Source organism: Loxodonta africana, chromosome 18 (genome assembly GCF_030014295.1).
Source record: "Loxodonta africana isolate mLoxAfr1 chromosome 18, mLoxAfr1.hap2, whole genome shotgun sequence".
Taxonomy (NCBI): domain Eukaryota; kingdom Metazoa; phylum Chordata; class Mammalia; order Proboscidea; family Elephantidae; genus Loxodonta; species Loxodonta africana.
In genome coordinates, this window is record NC_087359.1 from 50,191,258 (window position 1) to 50,217,127 (window position 25,870).

The 25,870-nt window shown below is 36.2% G+C and overlaps 1 protein-coding gene across 20 annotated transcripts in view; it reads right to left on the reverse strand.

The window, feature by feature from the left end:
* Nucleotides 1–25,870, reverse strand: part of BCAS3 (BCAS3 microtubule associated cell migration factor) — a 623,309-nt gene that overhangs the window by 364,332 nt on the left and 233,107 nt on the right. For all 20 annotated transcript variants that reach the window (XM_064271347.1, XM_064271344.1, XM_064271335.1 and 17 more), the window contains 2 exons: nt 22,093–22,226; nt 8,247–8,511 (listed from right to left, as the gene is read on the reverse strand). In XM_064271347.1, the coding sequence (XP_064127417.1) occupies nt 8,247–8,511; nt 22,093–22,226 (399 nt within the window). The remainder of the gene's footprint in view (nt 1–8,246; nt 8,512–22,092; nt 22,227–25,870) is intronic.

Below are 25,870 nucleotides of genomic sequence, written 5' to 3' on the forward strand. Positions count from 1 at the left end.
GAGCTTCTAAGGAGCATTCTGGCTGTACGTCTTCAAAGACAGATTGTTCTGCTCTTCTGGCAGTCCATTGTATATGCAATATTTTTCACGAACACATTTCGTCTTTGGTCTTCCTTATTCATTGTCCAGCTTTTGCATGCATGTGAGGTGACTGAAAATACCATGGCTTGGTCAGGTACACCTCAGTCTTCAAAGTGGCTTCTTTACTTCCTAATGCTTTAAAGAGGTCTTTTGCAGCAGATCTGCCCAATGCAATACATCATTTGATTTCTTGACTGCTGCTTCCACAGGCATTGATAGTGGATCCAAGTAAAATGAAATCCTTGACATTTTCAGTATTTTCTGCATTTATCATGATGTTGCTCATTGGTCCACTTGTGAGGATTTTTGTTTTACGTTGAGGTGTGATCCATACTGAAGGCTGTAGTCTTTGATCTTCATCAGCAAGTGTTTCAAGTCCTGTTTGCTTTCAGCAGGCAACGTTGTGTCATCTGCATATCATAGATTACTAATGAGTCTTCCTCCAATCCTGATGCTGCATTCTTCTTCATATAGTCCAGCTTCTTGGATTATCTGCTCAGCATACAGATTAAATAAGTATGGTGAAAGGATACAATCCTGACACACACCTTTCCCGATTTTAAACCACATAGTATTCCCTTGTTCTGTTCAAATAACTGTCTCTTGGTCTATGTACAGGTTCTGCATGAGCACAATTAAGGGTTCTGGAATTTCCACTCTTTGAAATGTTATTCATAATTTGTTATGATCCACACAGTTGAATGGCTTTGCATACTCAATAAAACAGGTAAACATCTTTCTGGTATTCTCTGCTTTCAGGCAAGATCCATCTGACATCAGCAATGACATCCCTCATTCCACGTTCTCTTCTCAACCTGGCTTGAATTTTTGGCAGTTCCGTGCTGATGTACTGCTGCAACCACTTTTGAATTATCTCCAGCTAAATTTTACTAGCATGTAATATTGATTTTATTCAATAATTTTCACATTCTGTTGTCCTCAATAGGATAGTATCCATACACCTACAAAGAAGACCAGTTGATTCGACTATTATTCAAATTTTCACACCAACCACTAAAGCCAAAGATGAAGAAACTGAAGATTTTTACCAACTTCTGCAGGCTGAAATTGATCAAATATGCAATCAGGATGCATTGATCATTGCTAGTGATGGGAATGTGGAAGTTGGAAACAAAAAGGATTGCTAGCTGCAAAATATGGCCTGGATGACAGAAACAACACAGGAGATTGCATAATAGAATTTTGCAAGACCAACGACTTATTCATTGCAAATGCCTTTTTTAACAACATAAACGGTGACTATACAGGTGGACCTCGCTGGATGGAATACACAGGAATCAAATCAACTACATGTGAGGAAAAAGACGATGGTGAAACTCAATATCATCAGTTGGAACAAGACCGGGGCCAACTATGGAACAGACCATCAATTGTTCATATGCAAGTTCAAGCTGAAGCTGAAGAAATTAAAACAAGTCCATGAGAGCCAAAATATGACCCTGAGTATATCCCAGCTAAATTTAGAGGCCGTTTCAAGAACAGATTTCATGTACTGAACACTAATGACCGAAGACCAGACTAGTTGTGGGATGAAGTCAAGGACATCATATATGAAGAAAGCAAGAAGTCATTAAAAAGGCAGGAAAGAAAAGACTAAAATGGATGTCAGAAGAGACTCTGAAACTTGCTCTTGAACGTACAGCAGCCAAAGCAAATGGAAGAAATGATGAAGTAAAAGAGCTGAACAGAAGATTTCAAAGGGTGCCTGGAGGAGACAAAGTAAAGTATTATAACAAAATGTGCAAAGACCTGGAGTTAGAAAACCAAAAGAGAAGAATGCACTTGGCATTTCTCAGGCTGAAAGAACTGAAGAAAAAAATTCAAGCCTCAAGTAGTAACGTTGAATGATTCTTAGGGCAAAATATTGCACAATGCAGGAAGCATCAAAAGAAGATGCAAGGAATACACTGAGTCACTGTACCAAAAATAATTACTCAATGTTCAACCATTTTAGGAGGTAGCATATGATCAAGAACAGATGGTATTTGAGGAAGAAGTTCAAGCAGCACTGAAGGGACTGGCAAAAAAAACAGGGCTCAGGAATTGACAGAATACCAACTGAAATGTTTCAACAAGTAAGTGGAGCACTGGAGGTGCTCACTTGTCCACGCCAAGAAATTTGGAAGACAGCTACCTGGTCAACCAACTGGAAGAGATCCGTAGTTGTGCTACTCCAAAGAAAGGTGATCCAACGGAATGCGGAAATTATCAAACAATATTATTAGTACCGTGTACTAATCCTGCCTCATTAACATAATAAAGACAACCATTCCCAAAGAGGTTAGGATTTACAAAACATATTTTTGGGGAATACAGTTCAATTCATTAACACCCAGTCTCCTAGAGGACTGTTTTCCCACACGCCCCCTTCTGCTTAAAGCCACACCATCATAATTCCCCATTCCACTAAGAAAACAGAGCAGGCTTTCAACTCCTCTTTTCCCTTCAACTGTTCTCCATTTTCTTTCTTCCCTTCCCATCAATGCTCCTTGAAAGGCTTGTCAGTACTGGTCTCCAGTTTCTCTCTTCCCTTTCCTACTAAAATCTACTTCCATCAGGCCCCCACCAAAGCCACTCTTATCAAAGCCACAGGCCCTCTACATTGCTAAATCTAATGGTCTTTTATCTTTTTCTCAATCCGTATCTTAATTAACCTATCAGCAGCATTTAACACTTTAATAACTTCTTTCTCTCTGAATAAATTTCTTCACTCAGCTTCTAGGATTTCTCATGAAGTTTTCCTTCTACAATTGTTGTTGTCAATTGCCAGCTAGTCGATTCTGACTTCACGTGTGGCAAAGCAGAACTGTGCTCCCTACAGTTTTCCAGGCTGTGACCTTTCAGAAGTAGATTGCAAGGCTTGTCTTCTGACGCAGCTCTGGGTGGGTTCAAACCACCAGCCTTCCAACTAGTAGTTGAAGGCTTACCTGTTTGCTCCACCCTACTTCACCTATAGCTGTCCTCATTTCATTTGATGGCAACCCCATCCTTCTGCTTTTTCAGGTCCATTGTCCTACTAGGCACCCTTACTTCTTTTCTCTCATCCTTGACATCCAATGTATTGGAAATTCTCATGGCCCTACTGTTAAAATATATAAAGAATCCAATTACTTCTCATAACGTAGCTCAAGCCCCCACCTTCTCTCACTTGGATTTTTACAATACTTTCCTAAATGGTGTCACTAGGTTCCATGCTTGTCAACCTACAGACTGCATTTTCAATATAGATCTCAATATAGACACAGTCTTATCGTTTCCCTCCTATTCTCAAAACCCTCCACAGCCTCCCTATCTCCCTCTGAGTAAAGGTCAAAGTCTGATGTGACCTGGCCACAGTACCTCTCTAACTTCATCTACTATGCACGTTGCACACTCTGCTCTAGCACGCTGGCCCCCATTCTGTCCCTTGGATACACACCAGGCTGTTCCTTCTGCTTGGAGCACTTTCCCCAGATGACTTTCTCCCCTACTTCTATCAGGTCTTTGCTCAAATGCCGTCTCTTAGTAAGGCCTGAAGGAAGCATAATAACTTTAAATTACTATCCTCTCCCAGGCATTCCCTATTCCCCTTCTTGGTTTTATTTTTCTCCATAGCACATTAAACTACCTATCATACTATATAATTCATTTATTTATTCTGTTTATTGTTCATCTTGCTCCACTAGAAAGTCAGTGGGGGCAGGAACTTTTTTTCTTTTGTTCACCGCTGAGTTCAGAACAGTGCTTGGACGTATTAAATATTAATTAATAGCTGTTGAACAAATGAATGTATTTTACAGATACTGACACAAAAAGCAATGACATCATGAATGAAAATTTTTCATTCTGAAAAGTAGTGATTTAAATCTAAGTCATTTTTTATAAAACAAATTCTAAAGATCGTTCAAAAATCTGGCTCAGAAGTCTTAGAATCTCCATTTTACCAAATACTATGTGACATGCCAAGATACAAAGACAAACAAGGAAGGCGATCTAATGGGTGACACAGGCATGTCAATGAATAATTATATATAATAATATAATAAAAGTATATACAGAGTACCAATACCTAGGCTATCACAGATAACACAACATCAAGGAAAGGCTTCAGACAGGAAAGGATATTTATGCTAGATCATAATCAAGTAAGGTTTTACCAGGCATTCAAAGATGTAAAGATTATTTCAAGTAGAGAAAAGTGAGGATACAGGAAAAGTTCCAAGAAATGGCATATTCAGGGAAAGGTATTGAAATATAGGTGTGGTGGAACAAGATGCTAGGAATAAGATGGGCCAGAAAGACCTTCTGTTACGTTTTAACAGTAGGATGAGACACTGAAAGGTTTTAAGCAGAAAAGTGGCAGATCATATTTCTATTTAACAAGAAAACTTCTCATGATAGTAAAAATATAGTGCTTGAGGAGCCAAGAAGCCATGGAGAAAAGGCTAGAGACTACTGTAACGTACAAGGTGAGAAATGATGCTCAAGGGTATTTAATAATTGTTGTGTCATAGACTTCCTGGATACTAAAATGGAAGTATACGGACTTTCTCAGAATAATACTTGCAAATGCATGAAATTACAAAGGAAACCAATTATACTGAAATACAGTTATTAAAATGCTACCATAATATTTATAATAATTTAATATAAGATGAATTTTATATAATAATATACATTTCAAAGAAGTGATGAGCATAAGCAATATTTCAAGATACATATTTTATATATAATATGATATAAAATAATTTGCAGTTTTATTGGCAACAGTCACAGGTACTGCTAATATTACTATCGTATGTTATCTACATTCATAGTAAAAAGAAATGCTCAATTTCGTTAGAGGAAAGTGAATATGAAGATTTTTTTTCCTGTCCATGTTCACAGACCCTAAGTTAAGAACGCATCTGGACTAAGGTCCAGACAACAAGACAGAAAATGAAAGAGATATTTAGAAAGTATATATTTAAAATAAATAAACATCCTTCACTAAGAAAAAACATGGCAGGCAGATAAAATAATCCTAACCTAAACTGGATTGGCTCCAGAGAATAAAGAGGAAATAACCCTATATCAACTGTTATTTAACAGTTTCCTTTACTTTGCTAAAAAGAGCACAAACAAACAACGGTAATACCGCCAAAGCATGATTCATTTTCAAGATGAATCCCTCCCTGTTCAAAGGTTTACATTGTTTTTGACCAGCATCAGACTGTTTACCCACACAAACTGTAAATACATCATTTTTAGAACTAACCAACAACAATTCCCGTTCTGTTTTGACATGAAAGGTACAAGAAGAATACGAAGAAAAATCACCATCACTCTAATGTCTGTACTTCAAAAATGAGAAAAACTATGAAGAGTAGCGGGATCAAATCTTTAAGACAATAAAAATTTAACACATGTTAAAGGAAATCTTACAATAAAGTACTACAATACTGTCCAAATATCTTGAATCTCTACCTGAGACTTCTTCTGTTAGCTTTCTACAAAAATATGAAGAATGGAATTGCTGGATCAATGTATCAATATTATTCACCTATTGTAACTTATGTACCACAGGAATGCAAGATGTTAACAGGAGAAACAATGTGTAAGGAGAGGGGATATACTGAAACTCTCCGTACTTTCTGCACAATATTTATGTAAACTGCTCCAGAAAATAAAGTCTATTAACAAAAATATGAAGAGAGTTGTAAAAGCCACAAAGCTAAGAAAAAAACCGTATATTTCAACTCAGAAATCCAGTATTGCTCTTCAAGTGTTTCCCCTTCTACTGCTGTTAGCTGCCATTGAGTTGATTCCAACTCATGAAGACACCATGTGTATAGGGTAGAACTGCTTCACAGGGTTTTCAAGGCTGTGACCTGTTGGAATAAGATTGCAGGTCTGTCTTCTGAGGTGCTCCTGGGTGGGTTCAAACTTCCAACCTTTTGGCTAGTAGTCTAGTGCTTAACCATCTGTGCCACCCAGAAACTCCTATTTACAAATGACAAAATTCTTCACTGACTGACATTTTGTATCCTTCAGCAGATGTAATAAAAGCTACTTGTGGACAGTCATTTAATGTCTGTCTTTGCCCTTGAAGTATGAGATTCATGAGGATGTCAGTGACCTTAATTTTGTGCCCAAAGGACAGCACAACACCTGGTACGTACTTTGCCTAATAGAACAGAAAGAACATGAAGTAAAAAGGAGCTTGAAAGAATATTCTATGAAGATGTGTAAATGTAAGGAATATATATTCTTCTTAACTTTCCCACCAATTCATGTATGGTTTCTCTTGTTGACCTGGCTGCCCCACATGCACACTGAATCTTTCTGTATAAAGTCTTTGTGGAAATTTAAGTTAAGGGAAATTTTTAAAAGTCCTCAAAGAACCTATACTATATACCAAAATATACAACAAAATAATTTACATCCAAAAATGTAAATAGTTATTTATTTTAAAAAGTTATTTCTGAGGTAAAATTTCTTACAAATAGCTGAAAATATTAAAAACTTACGGCTTTCTAAACCTTATTTTTTAAAAATAAGTAATTTCTAAAATGACTTTTCATCTAGGACTGATTCTAAAAGGTTTTCATACTTGAAGATCATGGGTCACTAAGGCAAATACATACATTTTTCGTATAAAAATAATCAGGCCAAAGAGTAAAGCGTGATTTCAGAAGAAAATAGAACTCCAGTTTTTTGAGTTATAGTATTTTTCCCTGTATTCCATTTACCACTATGTATTTTTTCAGTCTACCTTAAAACTTCCTACAGAAAATATATACCTGGAACTTACTAGATATTGCAAAAGAATATGTTTTTCAAGCAGAAGTTAAAACAAATAAGGATTCGTTTCTGTGGTAGTCATAATCTCCATATATAAAATTCCCTATTCTTGAAAACACAGGATGGTCATCAACCAAGGAGAATCTGCAATGCTCTAGAAAAAGTGTCATCTGATGTCAACCAGCTTTTTAAGTCTTTCTGGTTGGAATGAAATGGTACAGCCACTTTGGTAATACCTACAAATTTAAGATTCCCATACGTTATGACCCAGCATTTCCACTGAGAAACGAGTATACCAAGTAACAAGTTCTAAACTGTTCACCGAACCAGTATATATAATAATCTCAACTGGAAACCACTCAAATGTCCAACAGAATACCGTAAGAGTAATGAAAATAAATTAACTACGGCTACACACTTCATATGTATACAACATGAATGAATCTCAAACATAATTTTAAAAGAACCTAAATATAAAAGAATATGTAGTCTATGACTCCATTTGTACAAAAGTAAAACAACAGTGTTGCAGGTTACTTCCTTTGGATTAGAACTATTTTTAAAAAGTAAGGAAGTGATTAACATAAAAGTCAGAATCATGATTTACTTTAATGGAAAAGGTGCACAAAAGGGGAATTCTGGTAACATTTTATTTCTCAGTTGGGGTGATAGTTATACAACGATTCACTCTGAGAGAAATTACTGAGCTATGAACATTTTTTTCCTGCAATTTATCAGTAGAAATCCTGTTATTGCCGTTGTTACTTGCCATTAAGTCAATTCTGACTCATGGTGACCCCATGTACACAATTTAGAACTGTTCCATAGGCAGATCATCAGGACTGTCTTCCCAGGCATCTTTGGGTGGGTTTGAAAAGCCAATCTTTTGGCTAGTAGTTTAGTGCTTAACAGTTGCACCACCCACAGGGAGACATTTTAAAATAAAATACGATGCTGCTCTATCTAAAATATAGATGACTCATGAGTACTCCTTTCTAACAATGAGTATTTCTTAAAGACCTATAGTACTAGCCCTCTCTAACAATTAATATTCCTCAAAAAGCTACAGTGCTGGTCTTGGCTAAAAAGAGCATATTTTAGATATGAGGATCAGTTATGAAAACAGTCTCAAACTTTATATTCCAGGTACCCCTTAAATACTGAAAAAGAGAGGGAGTTCAAATAGCATTGTACCAATCACCATTACTATATTAGCCTCAATTTATTAAATGATTTAATAAACTAAGAATGTCCCAAAATGAGCCTAAGATCTTATCTATGCATGAACAGATTTTTTTTTTTTTTTTTATCCCAAATCTATAAATTAAGATCGGGGGAAAGAAGATTGTAAGGGACAGTGAGAAAGAGAAAATTAAGTTTACCATGCAAAGGTGAGCCAGACGGGCTGCTTGACAGGCCTGGAACAGGACTGCAGCGGCCCCCTTGCTTAGACGTCAGTTCTTGTTCAATTTCTTCCAGCCCAGCACTTTTCTGGAAACGGCTCATGCGATTCACTACTCGCGGTGACATATGTGTACGAACACAAGGCTGGCCACCATAAGGGTTGATGGGGAAAACATGGGAAGTCCCCCGGAGCGTACTGACCACAACCCAGCGACAGTCATGACTGAAGCAGATGTCTTGTACCTAAAAATAAGATAAAGAAAGACACAGCAATGGATGACACTACTTGTACTCATTTAAGAATATCACATATCACCAAACAGGAATAGAAACAGTTGCCTCGCTGGCAAATTTACTTAAGGTCAGGTTATAAAGAAATTTTGTTCTGTAATTGTTTCACACTGATTGCAAATTGTGATGGTTAATGTTATATGTCATATGTCAACTTGGCTAGGTTATGATTCTCAGTGGTTTTGACAGACACTATGTAATCAATGAAAACCCTGTTGGTGTAGTGGTTAAGTGCTATGGCTGTTAACCAAAAGGTTGGCAGTTTGAATCCGCCAGGCGCTCCTTGGAATCTCTACGGGGCAGTTCTACTCTGTCCTATAGGGTTGCTATGAGTCGGAATCGACTCAACGGCAGTGGCTTTTTCAGGTATGTAATCACCTTCCATTTTGTGATCTGATGCAAGCAGCCAATCAGTTGAAAAGAGAGTTTCCTTGGGGGTGTGGCCTGTCTCCAGTAAATAAATGGGTATTCTGGCAAAGCTCGCTCCCTTTCTGCATTCTTCTCGTAGCTCGACCTCTACTTCTTGGGATGTAGACCTGCAGAAACCTCTGGCCTGCTGCCAAAATCCCCACAACCCTGTGAGCCAGTAGAGGTCTCCAGCCTCCTACCTGACCTGTAGATTTTGGGATTCTCACCCCTGCAACCACGTAAGCCAGTAGAGGTCTTTAGCCTGTTGCCTGACCCACAGATTTGGGACTTGCCAGCCCCTACAATTGCATGAGCCATTTCCTCACAATTGCGTGAGCCATTTCCTTGAAATAAATTTCTCTCTGTAGATATATCTACATACACTTCACTTGTTTAGCTCCTCTAGAGAACCCAGACTAAGACACTAATCAAAATTCTTTATCGGAATTTGAGAAGATTTAGAGCAGGTTTTGAATTCTGTCCCTTGCTGTAGACAGAGCCAATACAAAACACAGAACCTAGGCAGTTTCATCCTATTGGCCTATAAAACTATGAGCCAAGATATGAGTCAGGTCCTTCAACAAATATCTTTGGGCACCATGCTAAACGCTACGGACAAAGAGGAGAAACGGAAATAATCCTTGTGCTTAGAGACTAACAGGAAGAAACCCATGTAAGAAATTTACGATACTTCATTGTAAGACTACTGCTAGACAAATATCTCATTTTCAATACATGGATAAACCCAACACGCTGCCCATTTTGACTACTATGACATGTCCAAATGAGACATTAATGTTATTATTAAACAATCTTCTGAAAAACTGAGAAATTTAACTTCTAGGAATTCTAGTATTATGGGTAAAATGTCATTCCACAAGTATTTTAACCTCTGTAGTTTAGTCAGAAACAAGCCCTGGTGGCACAGTGGTTAATGTGCTCAGCTGCTAACCGAAAAGTCGGCGGTTTGAACCCACCAGTCGCTCTGCAGGAGAAAGATGTAGCAGTCTGCTTCTGTAAAGATTTCAGCCTTGGAAACCCTATGGGGCAGTTCTACTCTGTCCTCTAGGGTTGCTATGAGTCAGACTTGACTCGATGGCAAAGGTTTTAGGTTAGTCAGAATTGACTTGATAGCAACTAACAACAATAATTTGCCGACACTGCAGAAGTCGTGCAGTGGTAGAATTCTCACTCTCCATGTGAGAAAACAGGTTAATAGTGATCGGTTGAAAAACATGATTAACATAATTAATGTCAATGAACTGTACATGTGATGATTGTTGGAATATCAAATGTTTTGTTACATGTATTTACAACAATAAAAAATGCTAACAAATTTTTAAAAAACAAAAGCAGGAGAAAGGGAAGGGGTCAGACAAAGAAAACTGAAAACAGAAGCAAGAGAACAGAAATACAACACCAGAAGAATTCAATATATTATCAAATGCATTTCTACATACCTGAATCAAATAAAGGAAACTGTCTTTAGGCTTACTGAGTAATTTGTGTTCCATTCACAGCGGGACTGAACCATGTTATCTAAAACCTTCTACCAAAACACTTATAATCAAGACCACTGCCTGGTCTGTCAATGAAAAGGGGTTTCCTCCTTTTATTTTAGGAATACTTCTGATGTGAGTGGTGTTAACTATTACTATCAAGGCAGGAAGACAGAATTCCACCTAACTGCTTACTTAGAAAACTGCTATTAGAGAAGTGATTCTGCTCTCCGACCTTGAAGGCCCATCAGCACACACAATGAACAGAGAAAGGTTACTGAAGATATTAGGTATCAAGAGAACTAGAGAAAGTTTAATCCTTTAAATGATATTACAGAGGATAACACACGAAATGCAAAATGATATAATTGCTGGTACATCAAACTAACTGGATGGTTTTTCAAACATTATTAAAAACAAAATAGACTATGCAGGCTGGCAAACTAGTAATAAAGTCATGATATCACCTGCATGGTTTTGGATCTTAATTTTGGAAAGATGTCATCTTCTAGTAAACATTTTCTCAACATAAAACAGGAGGGCTAGATGGGAGTTTTACCTCTGATTTAGTTCTCAGTATTAAATATCATGAGAAATCACATTTACTATGTACAGGTTATGTAATTACGATACCCAAAGTTAAACAAGCACAGGTACCTCTTGCTCTCCAAACTCCTGCTCTCAAATTTAGGAAGCAAACTGATCTTTTTTTTTTTTTTTTTTTAACTCTCACTATTCACTGTCCTGAATTCAGGAACTAAGCAGATATGTACAGCAAAGTATATACTAGATGTTCAAATTTAAAAATTCTATTAAACTGAAGCATGGACTATCAGAGTGAGACAAGTGCTGGTTTCTTTTAAAGGCTGACAAGCTTATTCTGTGAAGGTCCAGATGGTAAATATTTCAGGATTTGCAGGTGAGGAAGTAAAATCAAGAATACTATGTAGGTACTTATACAACAAGAGAAAAAACAAATTTCCACAACATCTTTACTGATGACATTAAAATAACATACAATAACATTCAGTGTAATTTTTTTGTAATATAGGTCTATTAATGGGAAGACAAGAATTCTGTTTCAGAGCACGTAATATTTCACTTAATTGGGGTTCAAAGTGAATGTACCTTGTCCTCAGATAGATTACAGTGCTTATCTATAAAAAGTATTCTTAACTTCTGGGTCGTATAAAACAAGTGCAGGCCCACATTTGACCTGTGGCTCTTAGTTTGCCAATCCCAGTTTTAAACCATTATCATATTGGTCAATGTAGTCAAGTCGGAGAAGCATAGGCCTCAAAGTAGAAAGGGCCCCTGAAAATCTAAGGTCAAATAAAAAAAAAAAAGCAGTAAGAAATCCTCAGACCAGTAAGTACTGTCCCTGTAGGTTCCTCTGTAGGGTCCTCTACAGGTACAAAAAAACCTTCCCATGGAAAGAATCCTTACAAGATATAAGATAGAAACATGAGATCAGTGAAATTAAGGTTCTTCTCTAAATTCATTAGCAAGCAGGTGTTTTCTTTGTAGGGTGAATATAGCTGCACTATAAATTTTACTACAAAAATAACACGATTATTACCAAAAAATCATTTTAGGAAATAAAAAATCACACACATGCATATTAATCCCACTACCCAGAGACAACTATTTCTTAGTATTTTGCAAAACATCCTTCTAGATGTCTCAATGCATAAATGGATTTTTATATATATGTCATATAATAACACATTGCCATCGAATCAATTCTAACTCACAGTGACCCTATAGGACAGAGTGAAACCGCCCCATAGGGTTTCCAAGGCTGTAACATATTTTTACATAAATAACACACGCTGTCTACGTTTGTTTGCCAACTGCTTCCTCTCCCTGCAAAGTATTTTCATAAGCGCTGCTAAGCCAATTTTTTTACATGTTGCTATAAAAAAATTAGCATAGTGTGCTTACAAAAATATCTCACAGGGGTAGGGAGTAGTTGACAAACAAACATAGAAGGCACACATTATTCGTGTAAAAATATGGTAATCTTTACAAAAGCAGACTGTCACATCTTTCTCCCATGGAGTGGCTTGTAGATTCTAACTGCCAATCTTTCAGTTAGCAGCCAAGCACCTAGCCACTGCACCACCAGGGCTACTATATCATATAATACATATATACATATATAGACACATGCAGAAACATAGCCACACACACATATAATTTCACATTAGAGAGCTATACATGCTGCTCTATAAGTTATACTTTTCACTAAACAATGTGTCAATAAATACAAATCTATGGTATAATTTTAAATTTAAATGGCTACATTGCATTGTTTTCTGAGGATAACCATAATAAATCAAACTCCTACTATAATACATTTAGCTACTTATAATTTTTACTTTTTTTTTTTTTAAGGTTGAGTTAAATATTTGAATCTTGGCACTCTTTTCTTGTCCACTTTTCAGCATAAATTCCTAGAAGTGGAGTTGTTTGTTAAGAAGGCATACACATATATATTTTAATACATATTGCCTAACAGCCTTCTAAAGAATCTATACCAATTAAGATTAGAAACCAGCCAATTTTGAAATGTAAATAATCTATAAACTTAAATATTATAAAAGATGTGAAAGCACATAGAAGTAGTGTTATGAGATCTTACATGTCATTATAGGCTCTATCTAGAGCCTGTTTTTCATAGGAAACGTATCTATCTACAGGCACAATACCTGGCTCTCTACGGCCAAAGAAGAATTTGTAAACAACTCTGTACCTTGAGTTACTATATATAAAATGAGAAAAATAACAATACCAATCTCATGAATTGTTAGGAATTAATGAATTATAGGTAAAGCACTTAAAGCAGTACCTGGTAGTTAACAAGCACTGTACAAAGATATTTTCTATTATGATCATTATTACCATAAAAATAAGTCCCAAATTTGTCCATACTTCACTGTTTTCACTACTACCAACACAGACTAAACCACTATCATCTCTCCATCAGGTTACTACATTAATTTATTTACTAGGCTCTTAATTTGAGATCACCTATAAGCAACATGAAGTGGTGAAGAGCTTGCCTGCTAACCAGAAGGTCAGTAGTTCAAAACCACCAGTTGCTCCTTGGAATCCCTATGGGGCAATTCTGTCCTATAGGGTTACTATGAGTCAGATTCAACTCGACAGCAATAGGTTTGAATTTGGGGGGGGGGGGGGCGTCAAAAAAAGAAAAAGTAGATAAACTGGAATTCTTCAAACTAAAAACTTTTCAGTATCAAAGGACACTATAAAGATAGTAAAAAGACAACCCGCAGAATGGGAGAAAATATTTGCAAATCATATATCTGATGATAAGGGTCTAGTATCTAGAATATACAAAGAATTCTTACAACTGAACAGTATTAAGACAAATAATCCAATTAAAATGTGAGCAAAGGATTTGAATTGACATTTCTCCAAAGAAGGCATACAAATGGCCACTAAGCACATGAAAAGATGCTCAACATCATTATTGCTGTTGTTAGCAGCCACTGAATCTGCCCCTGACTCATTGCAATACCATCCACAATAAAATGAAACGCTGTCTGGTCCTGCACCATCCCCATGATCGGTTACAGGTCAGACTGCTGTGACACACAGGTTTTGCGTTGGCTGATTTTTGGAAGTAGATCACCAGGCTTTCTTCCTAGTCCACAGTAGTCTGAAAATGGTGCTGAAACCTGTTCAGCAACACAGGAAGACGCAAGCCTCCACTGACAGATAGGTGCTGGCTCTGCACGGAGTACACTGACCAGAAATCAAACCTGGGTCTCCTGCGTGGGTGGTGAGAGTTCTACCACTGTACGCCACTACCCACTAAGTGCTATAAAAAAAAAATAGTGGGGTAAAAATGTCTTGAAGAGGGCATGGTCAGACCAATTCAGGGATGGGAGTCAGAAAAGACTTCATGGAGGGGGTGGTCCCCTTTGACCTAAGTCTAGGAATATACGGGTGTGATTCCTTAGGCACATCAGCAGTGGGAAGAGTATCCTAGGAAGAGGAAACTGCACGGGCAAAGTAACCAAGGTCTAAAGAAGTCTGGCCCGGTGGGGCAGTCTCAGGCAACGCAGCAACACCGGCAGATGGGGTAGGTGTAGGCTGGGGGCGGTGCTCAGTGCCCAGGGGGCAACTCCTACATCACACCAACTAAGTGAATAAAAAATTCTCTGTAGTTGTTACTGTGAATCTTGCACATGCAGGGAGTGCCTTTTTTCCTACATATTGTACCTACATGTTGTATGATTTCATTTATATGAACGTCCAGAACAGGCAAAACCACAGAGAGAGAAAGTAGATTAGTAATTGCCAAGGGTTGGGAGGACAAATAAGGATTTCTTTATGGGGTGGTAAATATGTTCTGGAATTTGACTGTAGTAATTGATACACAACTTTGTGAACATAGTAAAAACAAGTGAATTGTATGCTTAAAAAGGCTGAACCTTAAGGTAGATGAATTATGTTTCAATAACGCCGCTTCTTTTTTTTTTTTTTTAAATGAAAGGAATACTAACAAGATAGTTTGCTAAAAGGGAAGTTCCACAGCCTCTTTTTACACTTTGTGGTTTCATATAATTAGCCCATCAGTTCTTAGAGATACCTCCACTATCCCGTGCTCAAAGGAAGATAACCAGCCGCTAGGAAACCTAAACTAGCACTTTATCTGTGGCCACCTTCACTCACTGCACATCTGGGGTTGGGTTAGACAAGGGAATATAATACTGGTAAGAAGTATAACCAGATGTTCTCATTAAATAGTTTCCCTTCATTGAGCATAAAAGTGTAGCATAGGAAGACAGAAAACCTCAATCAAACAGGACCTAATTCAGTCTAAGAATCCTCATTAGGACACTCAAAATGACCAATTTAGAGTTTTAAATACACAAAGTCAGAATTATTAACTAATAATAAAAATAAAAATTTACAGAGTGCTTTATTCAATGTTTTGCAAATTTACATTAGGTGATATAATTTACTGTTTCTTAAATGGTTCCTGTATTACTTGGCATATTTATAACATCGCTCACTTGTTTCTCATTGTAATGATATAAAACCCGGCTATCAGAAACCAATCAGGCCTCTTGAAAGCTAATACATTTATACATACTGTTAACCATATTTCAGCAATTATTAATTATACAAATATTATTTGGGCAATCTGATTTATCCATTTTAAATATACTATTGATTTGAGAATCTAAAAATACAGTATTTGGAGCAGCAAAAATCTAATATGGCAGACATATACATTCATATGGAGACCAAAATTTTTAAAAAGTGTTTTCAATTACATACATTTTATCAAAACCAAAAAGCATATTTAATTCACAAAATGGAATGAATTCAAAGTACACATGAAAAACAAAAATTTGAGCATTAGAGTTAAATGTTACTACATTTAAGTGTTCCATGGGTACAAAAAACGGTTAAGTGCTTGACTATTAGCTAAGAGGTTGGTGGTTCGAACTACCCAGAAGCACCTCAGAAGACAGGCCTGGAAATCTGCTTCGAAAGGTCACAGCCTTGAAAACTCTATGGGTCAGTTCTATTCTGCACACATGGCATCACCATGAACTGGAATCAACTTGACAGCAACAACAATTAGGTAGCTTCAACAATTAACAATTCATACACAAACTAGTCTTATATCTCACCCCACTATTTTGGCCAGTAGAAGTTTGTTGCATTTCCACATGAATTTTAGAGTTAGCTTGTCAATTGTACCCAAAAAAGGCTGCTGGGATATTAATGAGAATTTCACTAAATCTACAAATAACATCATAACAATAAAGTATGTTCTGAACCACAAACATGGCTTAATGCTCCATTATTTAGGTCTTCTTTAATATCTTTCCACAATGTTCTGTAGTTTTCTCTGTACAAGTCTTGCACACTGTATGTTTAGTATTTCATAGTTTTAAATGTACTGTTGCTACTATATAGAAGTCTAATTTTTGTATATGGATCTAGTGTCCTGCAACATTATTAAAATCACTTATTAGTTGTAACATTTTTGTAGAATTCATCAGGTTTTCTACAAAGAAAATCGTATCATCTTTGAATGAAGACACTTATACTTCTTCCTTTCTGATCAAGACTGTGGTTCTTTCCCTAGCCTCCTCACAACTACGCACTGAACAATGAATACTCAATTAGATGAATACTCAAGGGGGCCCCTCTGCAGATCTCAGGGGCTCTCTCCTCTTGCAGCCCTCTTCTCTCTGGTACTCTGTCCAAAGGATCTATGTCCTTGGTCTCCCTGGCCTTTCAGCTCCATCTCAGTAACTCAGTGAGTCTGCAGCTCCACCTGGGTTCCCCCTCCCTGGAACATGTCCTGAAAACTCAAGATAGTAAGATGGGACCCTGACCACTTCGCTCCCATCTTTCAAGGATCACTACCCATCATTGCCTCATAGTGTCTGTAAAACCACTGTTTTTTCCATCACTTCGCTGTTTCTGCCAGGAGGGTACATTTAGGCCCTCCCAGAAACGGAGGCCCCAATATTGACTTTTTATCTGGCATTAACCGTTTCAGGTGCATTGCTAAATGTTTGACATACGTTATTTCTAATAATTCCTCAAATCAATCCTATGAAACTGGTATTAGCTCCATTGTAGAGATGAGTAAATTGAAGCTTGGGAAAGTAGATAACTTGTCCTTGGTTATGTAATTACTAAGCAGCATCCATGTAGAAAGAGGGGCTAGGAAGAGGTGGAATGGAGTATGATGGTTAATGAGTAAGGGGTTTACTTTGGTGGTGATAAAAATTTCTGAAATTAGATAGTGGTGATGGTTGCATGACTCTGTGAATATGCTAAAAACCACCGAATCATACGCTGCAAAGGCGTGATTTTTATGTTATATGAATTATATGTCAATATAAAAAAAAATGTCAATATAGCCAATATTTTGGGGGGAAAAAAAAAAGAACACACATGACCATAGGGTCATGCAGAGGGTTGCCAGGTTTAGCAAATAAAAATAAAGAATGTCCAGTTAAAGCTGAATGTCAGCATAAGAAGGCAGTATTTGGGACATACTTATACTTTAAAAAGTTACTTGTTTTTAACTGAAATAACCATAAAATGGTATTAATTTAATAATATAATCAGATTTTTCCCCCTTGATTAAAGATATTAATCATCTGATAATAGTAAATGTAATGCTTTTAGACACTTAATCTCATTTACAGATGTTTCAAAGCAAGTTTGCCATTTACCAAAAGGAGCATGTTAACTACAAAAGTGATGGCTTGAGTGAGACATTTTGGAGATACATTAAGAAAATACTTGTAAGATTTATAGCTCATACGCTTTACTGTTAAAACAAGGAATATTTTTCTTACTGCATATGTGCTTTATGAGGAAAATTACTGTCAGATGCAGATGATACTCCAAGTCACAGGCCACAAAACAACTTAATTCAACATAATTAGATCCACATACTTGATTTTTTTTCTTTGCCTGATTAAAGTACCCTCAGAGTTCCTTAAAAAATCCAGAATGACATAATTTTGAAGTACTAAAAAGGTTAGCTAGTTCACGTGCCATAAAGATTTCCTTGTCAGTGTTGCATTCTATAGATCAGTTCAAAATGATTTTCAGTAGAATCTTACAAAAATTAATTTCATGGGCCCTAACTAATTGAGGTTCTTTAGATTTTTTTTTTAATTTTATTTTACTTTGTTGTTGGTGTTGAGAATATACATAGCAGAACATATATCACTTCAATAATTTCTACATGTGCAATTCAGTGATTGATGACCACTTTTTTACGCAAATAAAGTGAACCTTCTGCATTTGTTTGCCAACCACACCCTCCTCCCATAAGGTATTTTCATAAGCGCACTATGCTAATTCTCTTACAGAAACATGTAAAAAAAAAATTGGCATACTGGTGCTTATGAAAATACCTCATGGGGGGGCGCAGGTGGCGAAAAAACGTAGAAGGCGGCATTATGTGTGTAAAAATAGGTACATTCTTCAAGCTGTGCAACCATTCTCACCCTCCTTTTCCAAATTGTTCCTCCCCCATTAACATAAACTCACTGCCCCAAAAGTTTCCCATCCAATCTTTTGAGCTGCTATCATCAGTTTGATACCATACAGATAGTTCTTAAAAGAGCACAATGCTCAAGGCAGACATTCTTTAGTAGTTAACCTGAGTTATTGTTTGGTTTTAAGAAGACTTCAGAGGATATTTTTGGTTTAAGGTTTAAAGATTATCTCAGGGCAATAGTTTCAGTGGTTTACCCAGCCTCCATGGCTCCAGAAAATCTGCATTCCATGAGAATTTGAAATCCTGTTCTGCATTTTCTCCCTTTTAATCAGGTGAAGTTCCTTACATCCTGTTGTTTGGTGTTTAGAAAACCCCAATCTTCTAAGTTACAGAGTATGACCTAGAGCAAAATCATTACAATAATTTCTATTTCGTTTTCTAACCTGTCAAATGGGAGTAACATTAGCAGCAGCAAATGCTTGCCAAGTACCTACCACATACAAGACACTGTTCTTGACTTCTGTATCCAGGTTGGAATGGTAGGTATATTAAAAGATAAACGGTGCAAATACACGCAAGGTATCAAAAATCAGTTTTAAATATTCAAAAACCAGGAATTTATAGCTGAGGTAGAGAATACCAATGACTAGTACAGACCAGGACAGGATTTGTAAAAAAAAGTTAAGAAATGAAATATGTTCAGCAATATACTGAATATTTAAATCTTGACCTAAAACACACCATTTTGTTCAGCTGACATCTAATTTAAAACTTACATATAAAAGAAACAAAACCATATAGTGACTAAATCAACAGTATGCAAGCTAGTTGTGCCAGAAATTAAGTGTTGAAAGAATGATGGAGATACGTCAAAAGAACAGAGATGCCAAGTTAACGGCCTCCCAATGGCCAAATCTGGGACATCTTAATCATTAAAATAATGATAAAATAAAAATGATAGCAATGTATAAACCCAAACAGACCCACACCAAGGCACATTATCATCAAACTCTCAAAAACCAAAGATAAAGAATCCTTAAAACAGTAAGAAAGAAGCAAATTGTCACATACAAGGAATCCTCAATAAGGTTAAGTGCCAATTTCTCCTCTGAAGCCTTGGAGGCCAGAAGGCAGTGGAATGACATATTTAAAGTGCTGAAAGAAAAAAAGCTGCCAACTAAGAGTTTTTTATCTGACAAAACTGTCAAGTATGACTAGTCCTGCACTATAAGACATGCTACAGGGAGTTCTTCGGATAGAAGTGAAGGGACACTACACAATAACTTAAAGATGTGTTACAGAAAAGAAAGATCTCTGATAAAAGTACTCTCATGGGCAAACATAAGGGACAATTTTATGGTAGTTTTGGTTAGTAACTTTAAGGCGTTATATTCCACATGCAAAAGACAAATACATGAAAGAATTACAAACTTATGCTACTGGGCAAACACTGTATAAAGATGTAATTTATGGTAACAACTACATAAGGTAGAAGGAGCAGTCTAAGAATAGAAATTTTGCATGTTACTAAAGTTAAGTTGGTATCATTTTAAGCTAGGTTGTTATAATTTAAGTTGTTAAATGTAATCTTCGTGGTAACCACAAAGAAAATATCTAAAGTATGCACAAAAAGGAAAAGAGAAGGGATTAAACCAGTTCATCACCAAAAATCAGCTGAGCACAAATGATGGCAGTATTTGAGGAAACGAAGGGCAGATAAGGTATAAGACATACAAAAAATACCAAAATGGCAGAAGACCTTCCTTATTGGTAATTACATTGAATGTAAATGGATTAAACACTCCAATCAAAAGACAGAGAATGGCAGAATGGATAATAATGCATGACCCATCTATACACTATCTACAAGAGACACATCTTAGACCCAAAGATACAAATAAGTCTTCTCCATCTACAATGGAATAAAATTAGAAATTAATAGCAAAACTAGAAAATACACAAATATATAGAAATTAAACAATACACTATGAAACAATCAATAAGTCAAGCAATAAATCAAGAGAAAAATCAGACAATACTTAGAGTAAAATGAAAATGAAAGAACATTTCTAAACTTATGCCAATGAGGCACAATTTATTATTTAAATGAAGCCTCAGTATTAATGGACACAGGCAGGTAGACAACTAATCAAAACACAAAGTAACAAGTGTTATTATGCAGTTACAAAACAAGTGACATAAGGAAGAAAGGGATTAACTCTACCTGGATAAGAAAGAGAGGGAATAAGGGAATTTTAACACAAATATGCCATAAATGAAAAGCAGAAGTCATTATCCAAATAATACACTTCTAATCTGAAATTTTAAGAGAAAGGTCAGTTTCCTTAAGCTCAACAGAAATTTAAGACATATTTATAGTAGGCATTGTGCAAATCAAAAATAGATATAATAAATAGTCTGTACCCTCAACAAGGTTAATATATTGCACGTATTCCCTCCAGAGGGAAGAAATTAGGCACTGTATATATGAGAACTTGAGTATCACTGTAATTAATCATAAATGGAATAAAATTTACACATAAATGATAATTTGCCTGATGGCAGCATTAGAAGAAATAAAAGATACTGCTTTAGCGACTGAAATTCAGTTCTCCGGGTCTCTCTCACCTAGGAGCAGCTGGTTTGAATAAAATGCTCAATGGTGATAGTTTAGGAAACTTGCTCAGTGCCAAAAGCTAAGATTTCCCAATTTAACTGAAGAATAAAATATCTGAGATGAAAAAAAAAAGTCCAAATCCATTTCACATATGCAGCCTTTTCTGGACTGTAGCAATGAGAAACAACACAGGAAAAAAGTAAGGTAGAGGTTTAATGATTCCAGATTTATTCATTTTAGTTACAAGCTGACAAATGAATTCAAATAGGACTTAGACCATGAAAATGCCAAGATGCTACCAATCAATAGATGAGGTTTTTACTTATTATTTCTTGGAAATACATGGCTATTAAGAAGTATCAGAACCTCGAAAACATTATGCTGAGTGAAATAAATCAGTCTCAAAAAGACAAATATTATATGATCACTCATATATGAAATAGCTATAATAGGTCATTTCATAGAGACAGAAAGTAGGTTACAGATTACCAGGGTCTTGGGGGTGGAAATGGCGGGGGCGGGGATGAAGAGTTATTGTTTAATGGGTAGAGAGTTTCTATCTGGGTTGATGAAAAAGGTTTGGAAATAGTGGTGATGGCTGCACAACATTGTGACTGTAATTAATACACTGAACTGTACATTTTAAAATGGTTTAAATGGCAAATTTTATGTTACGTATATTTTATAACAAAAGAAACACCTGGCTCTCTAAAAGAAAAAAAAAGGTCCCTGATTTGTAGCATTTGCTGATTTCCATTATGTAAATACTTCTACCATGGATGATTTTAACAATGAGGTGTTAACCTATTACCTGTGTATTTATTGGGTAAGAAACAGGATAAACATTTATTAATTATCCCACTCTACCACTGAGAATAATTATTTTCTCACTAGAAATAACTTTAACCTCCAATGCGATGTAAATGACTGGCTAGATTAGATGTCATACTGCACAAAGAAAAGACTTTCTAAAAAAAGATACAACTTACTTTGGCTTCAGTTTCTCCCCTGTGAAGAGTATATAGGTGATGGACAGCACTTTGTGATGAGGACCAAGGATGAGTCAGAATTTGGAAGACATGAAAGTCGTGGCCAAGGGTGTCTGTTGTGACTAGAAGCATTCCTGGAAGACAAATAGGATAAAAATAAAAATGATTATGTATATGGGCAAAATATTTTTAAACTATTAATCACGCTTTAAAATATTACTACAGGAAAAATATTACTGAAGATGTAAGAAGCTTTCTAAAATAAAAAATTAAAATGTTTTTTCCTATGCAAATACAAAATCTAGTATCCCATCAATACAGCAGCACAGTGAGAACACTAGATGTACAGGTGCTATGACACATGGCTTCTAGAATGACAGGTCATTTTAAAAAAGATAATCATGGAATCAGCAATAACAGACAAAAGAAAACAATAAAGCCAAAGGGCATGACAATAGCAATTGCTAACATGCATAGGCTTATATATAAGCAATATTCCAAATGATTTCCACCTATTAAATAACAATACTCCTATTGTTGTATCACTTTTACAAAAAAACAAACAGAGGCACAAAGAGGTTAGGAAATGCATCCTTGACACACAGCTAAGAATTGACAAACGAGACTTGAAACTAGTGGATTAATTTGGTTTTGTATGGAAAAAGACATGTTCAATCCTGTGTAGAAATGAGGAACTGAGAATGAAAAATATGCTGAAAATTATTTTTTAAGAAACAATCTATGTCTTTTCTTTCTCCTTAATAATACATGGCTAAGCTTTATTTTATTATTTTATTTTTTTATTAGGAAAACAAGTTTGTTTTAAGATCAGTTCACCAACTGTTTATAGTGAAGAAGGGGAACACTTAGCTTCTCTAATATCTGGCTTCATCTATGAGTGCTCTAAGACTGCTAAAAACAAACTTGACAGTCATTTTCATTTACTGTAAATTGACATTGTCTTACTTATCAAAGTAATGTGATAAATCATCTCACTTCCAGCATTGTGAGTTCGTTAAATAATTTTAACATGAAAATCAGATTATAAGAGCAGCTGTTAAAAGATATATCACAATCCATAGAAGCGCATGCGATTTTAAACATATCAGAGGTCTGAAGCTTATTTTTTAATGTCATTAGAACTAGAGTTTAGCATGCAGATGAAAGAGAAATGTAGACAATAAAAAACTGCTGTGGTATTTAGAACATCTGCAAGCATTTATTTAGTGCCTCTCATAGTCTTTTTTTTTTTTCATTGTCTGCGACTGTGTTACAGATAGAAAGATAATGACTAAGACATTGCCCTCAAGGAGCTCACAGTCCAGTGGGGGTATAATAATAAACGTACGATATATACAAAGTACTATTGGAGAACACAGCAAGGAAGACAACTCAGAGGATTTAAGAAAGGCTTCATGGAAGAGACGGCATACAAATTCACATGCCGATGAGGCAAAGGTGAGGAAAAGCCTTCTAGAAAAAGAAAAGGACAAGTAAAAGACATGGAAGCAAGAAATGTTGTTTTGTTAGGTAATGGTTGGCTGGGTCAAATTGTGAAGGAGCCTGGAAAGCTTGCTAAAAAATAATGGTTTTATTCTTTGGTTCTGAAAAATACCACGTAGGCAGATTTTTTTTTTAACACTTATTTCTGATCTCCCGTAACAGAGATGGTAATTCAGCAAGTCTGACTAAGGAGCCTTTTAAAATGTGACTCAGATGATTACGAAATATATGATCAGAAACAGAGAGCCATCGACTATTTTTCTGCATGACTTGAAAGGGTTTAGAGAAGTGACCGAAATAAATATGGAGATTAAACTGAAGACACAGAACCAGAAAACTGACTTACAGAAGTAAACAGCTAGGCAGAAGCAAATGAAAATTTCAGTTGAAAAAGACGAACAAGGATAAATTGAGAAATACATTCTAGGTACCACAAAGAGAAAGCAGTCATTAACTTTTGTCGAAAATAATGCTGCCCAGATAACACCCTCAACCTTCACTGAATTCTGCCTTTCTTCCCTTTTCCCATCCCTAATCTCATATTCTCACCATAAAATGAGTTTGTTACCTATTTCCATCTCTTTGCTTCGGGCTTATTTGCTCTACTTTGACTTGAGCTTCTTAAGATAGAAACCTCGATTCTTATTTCAGGACCTTTCTTCTTTTCCAGAATAAGTATTCCACAAATCTTAATGTGCTCCATTTTCATTTACATTCAGTTTAAATTTTTTTTTTTAATTTCGAGACTTCCTCTTTTACTCATGAGTTATTTAAAGGTGTGGTATTTAATTTCCAAATATTTAGATATTTTCCGGATATCTTACAAACACTGACTTCTAGTTTAATGCCATTATGACAAGGAATCACATCTTTTAAATTTGTTAAAGTTTGTTTCATAGCCTAGAATATCATGGTAATCGTTTCATGTGCATTTGAACACTTGGGAATTCAACTGTTGTTGTCAGGTGACGCTGAGTCACTTCCGACTCATAGCGACCCTACGTGCAACAGAATGAACCACTGCCTGGTTCTGCGTCATCCTCACAACAGTTGTTATGCTTGAGCCCCCTGTTGCAGCCACTGTGTCAATTCATCCCATTGAGGGTCTTCATCTTTTTTGCTGACCCTCTACTTTACCATGCGTGATGTCCTTCTCCAGGGACTGATGCCTCCTGAAAACAGATTCAAAGTACGTGAGATAAAGTCTTGCCATTCTTACTTCTAAGGCACATTCTGGCTCTATTTATTCCAAGACACGTTTGTTCATTCTTTTGGCATTCCATGGTACTTCAATACTCTTCGCCAACACCGTAATTCAAAGGCATTAATTCTTCGGGCTTCATTATCCAGCTTTCACATGTGTATGAGGTGACTGAAAACACCAGGCTTGGGTCAGGCACATTTCAGTCATCAGATGACATCTCTTCTTTTTAACACTTTAAAGAGGTCTCTTGCAGCAGATCTGCCCAACGCAATGCTTCATTTGGTTTCTTGATTGCTGCTTCCATGGGGAGAGATTATGGATCTGAGTGAAATGAAATCCTTGACAATGTCAATATTTTCTCTGTTTATCATAACGTTGCTTGTTGGTCCAGTTGCGAGGACATTTTTTTTTTTTATGTTGAGTTCTTTATGTTTTTTTCTTACGTTTTTATTGAGGTGTAATCCACACTAGAGGCTGTAGTTTTTGATCTTCATCAGTAAGTGCTTCAAGTCCTCTTCATTTTCAGCAAGCAAGGTTGTGTCATCTGCATATCGCAGGTAGTTAATGAATCTTCCTCCAATTCTGATGCTGCGTTCTTCTTCATATAGACCAGCTTCTCAGGTTATTTGCTTGGCATACAGACTGAGTAAGTATGGTGAAAGGGTACAACGCTGATGCCCACCTTTCCTGACTTTAAACCATGTGGTCTCTCCTTGTTCTGTTTGAATGACTGCCTCTTTATCTATGTATCAATAAATTCAGTTTAATTGACAGTTCTGTTCAGGTGTTCTAGATCTTTGCTGATTTTTTAACTTATTCAATTACTGAGATAGGAATTTTAAAATCTCAAAGTGTAACTGTGGATATGTTTATTTCTCCTCTGTTGTATCAGCTTCATAAATTTTGGAGGTTTTTTTGTTAGCTATGAACACGTCTAGGATTGTTACGGCTTCTTGGTGAATCGACACTTCTATCATATACCACCATTTTAATCCCAGTTACTTTCCCTGTTCTGACATCTATTTTTTCTCATGTTAATATTGTTACTCCAGCATTCTTTTGATTCGTACA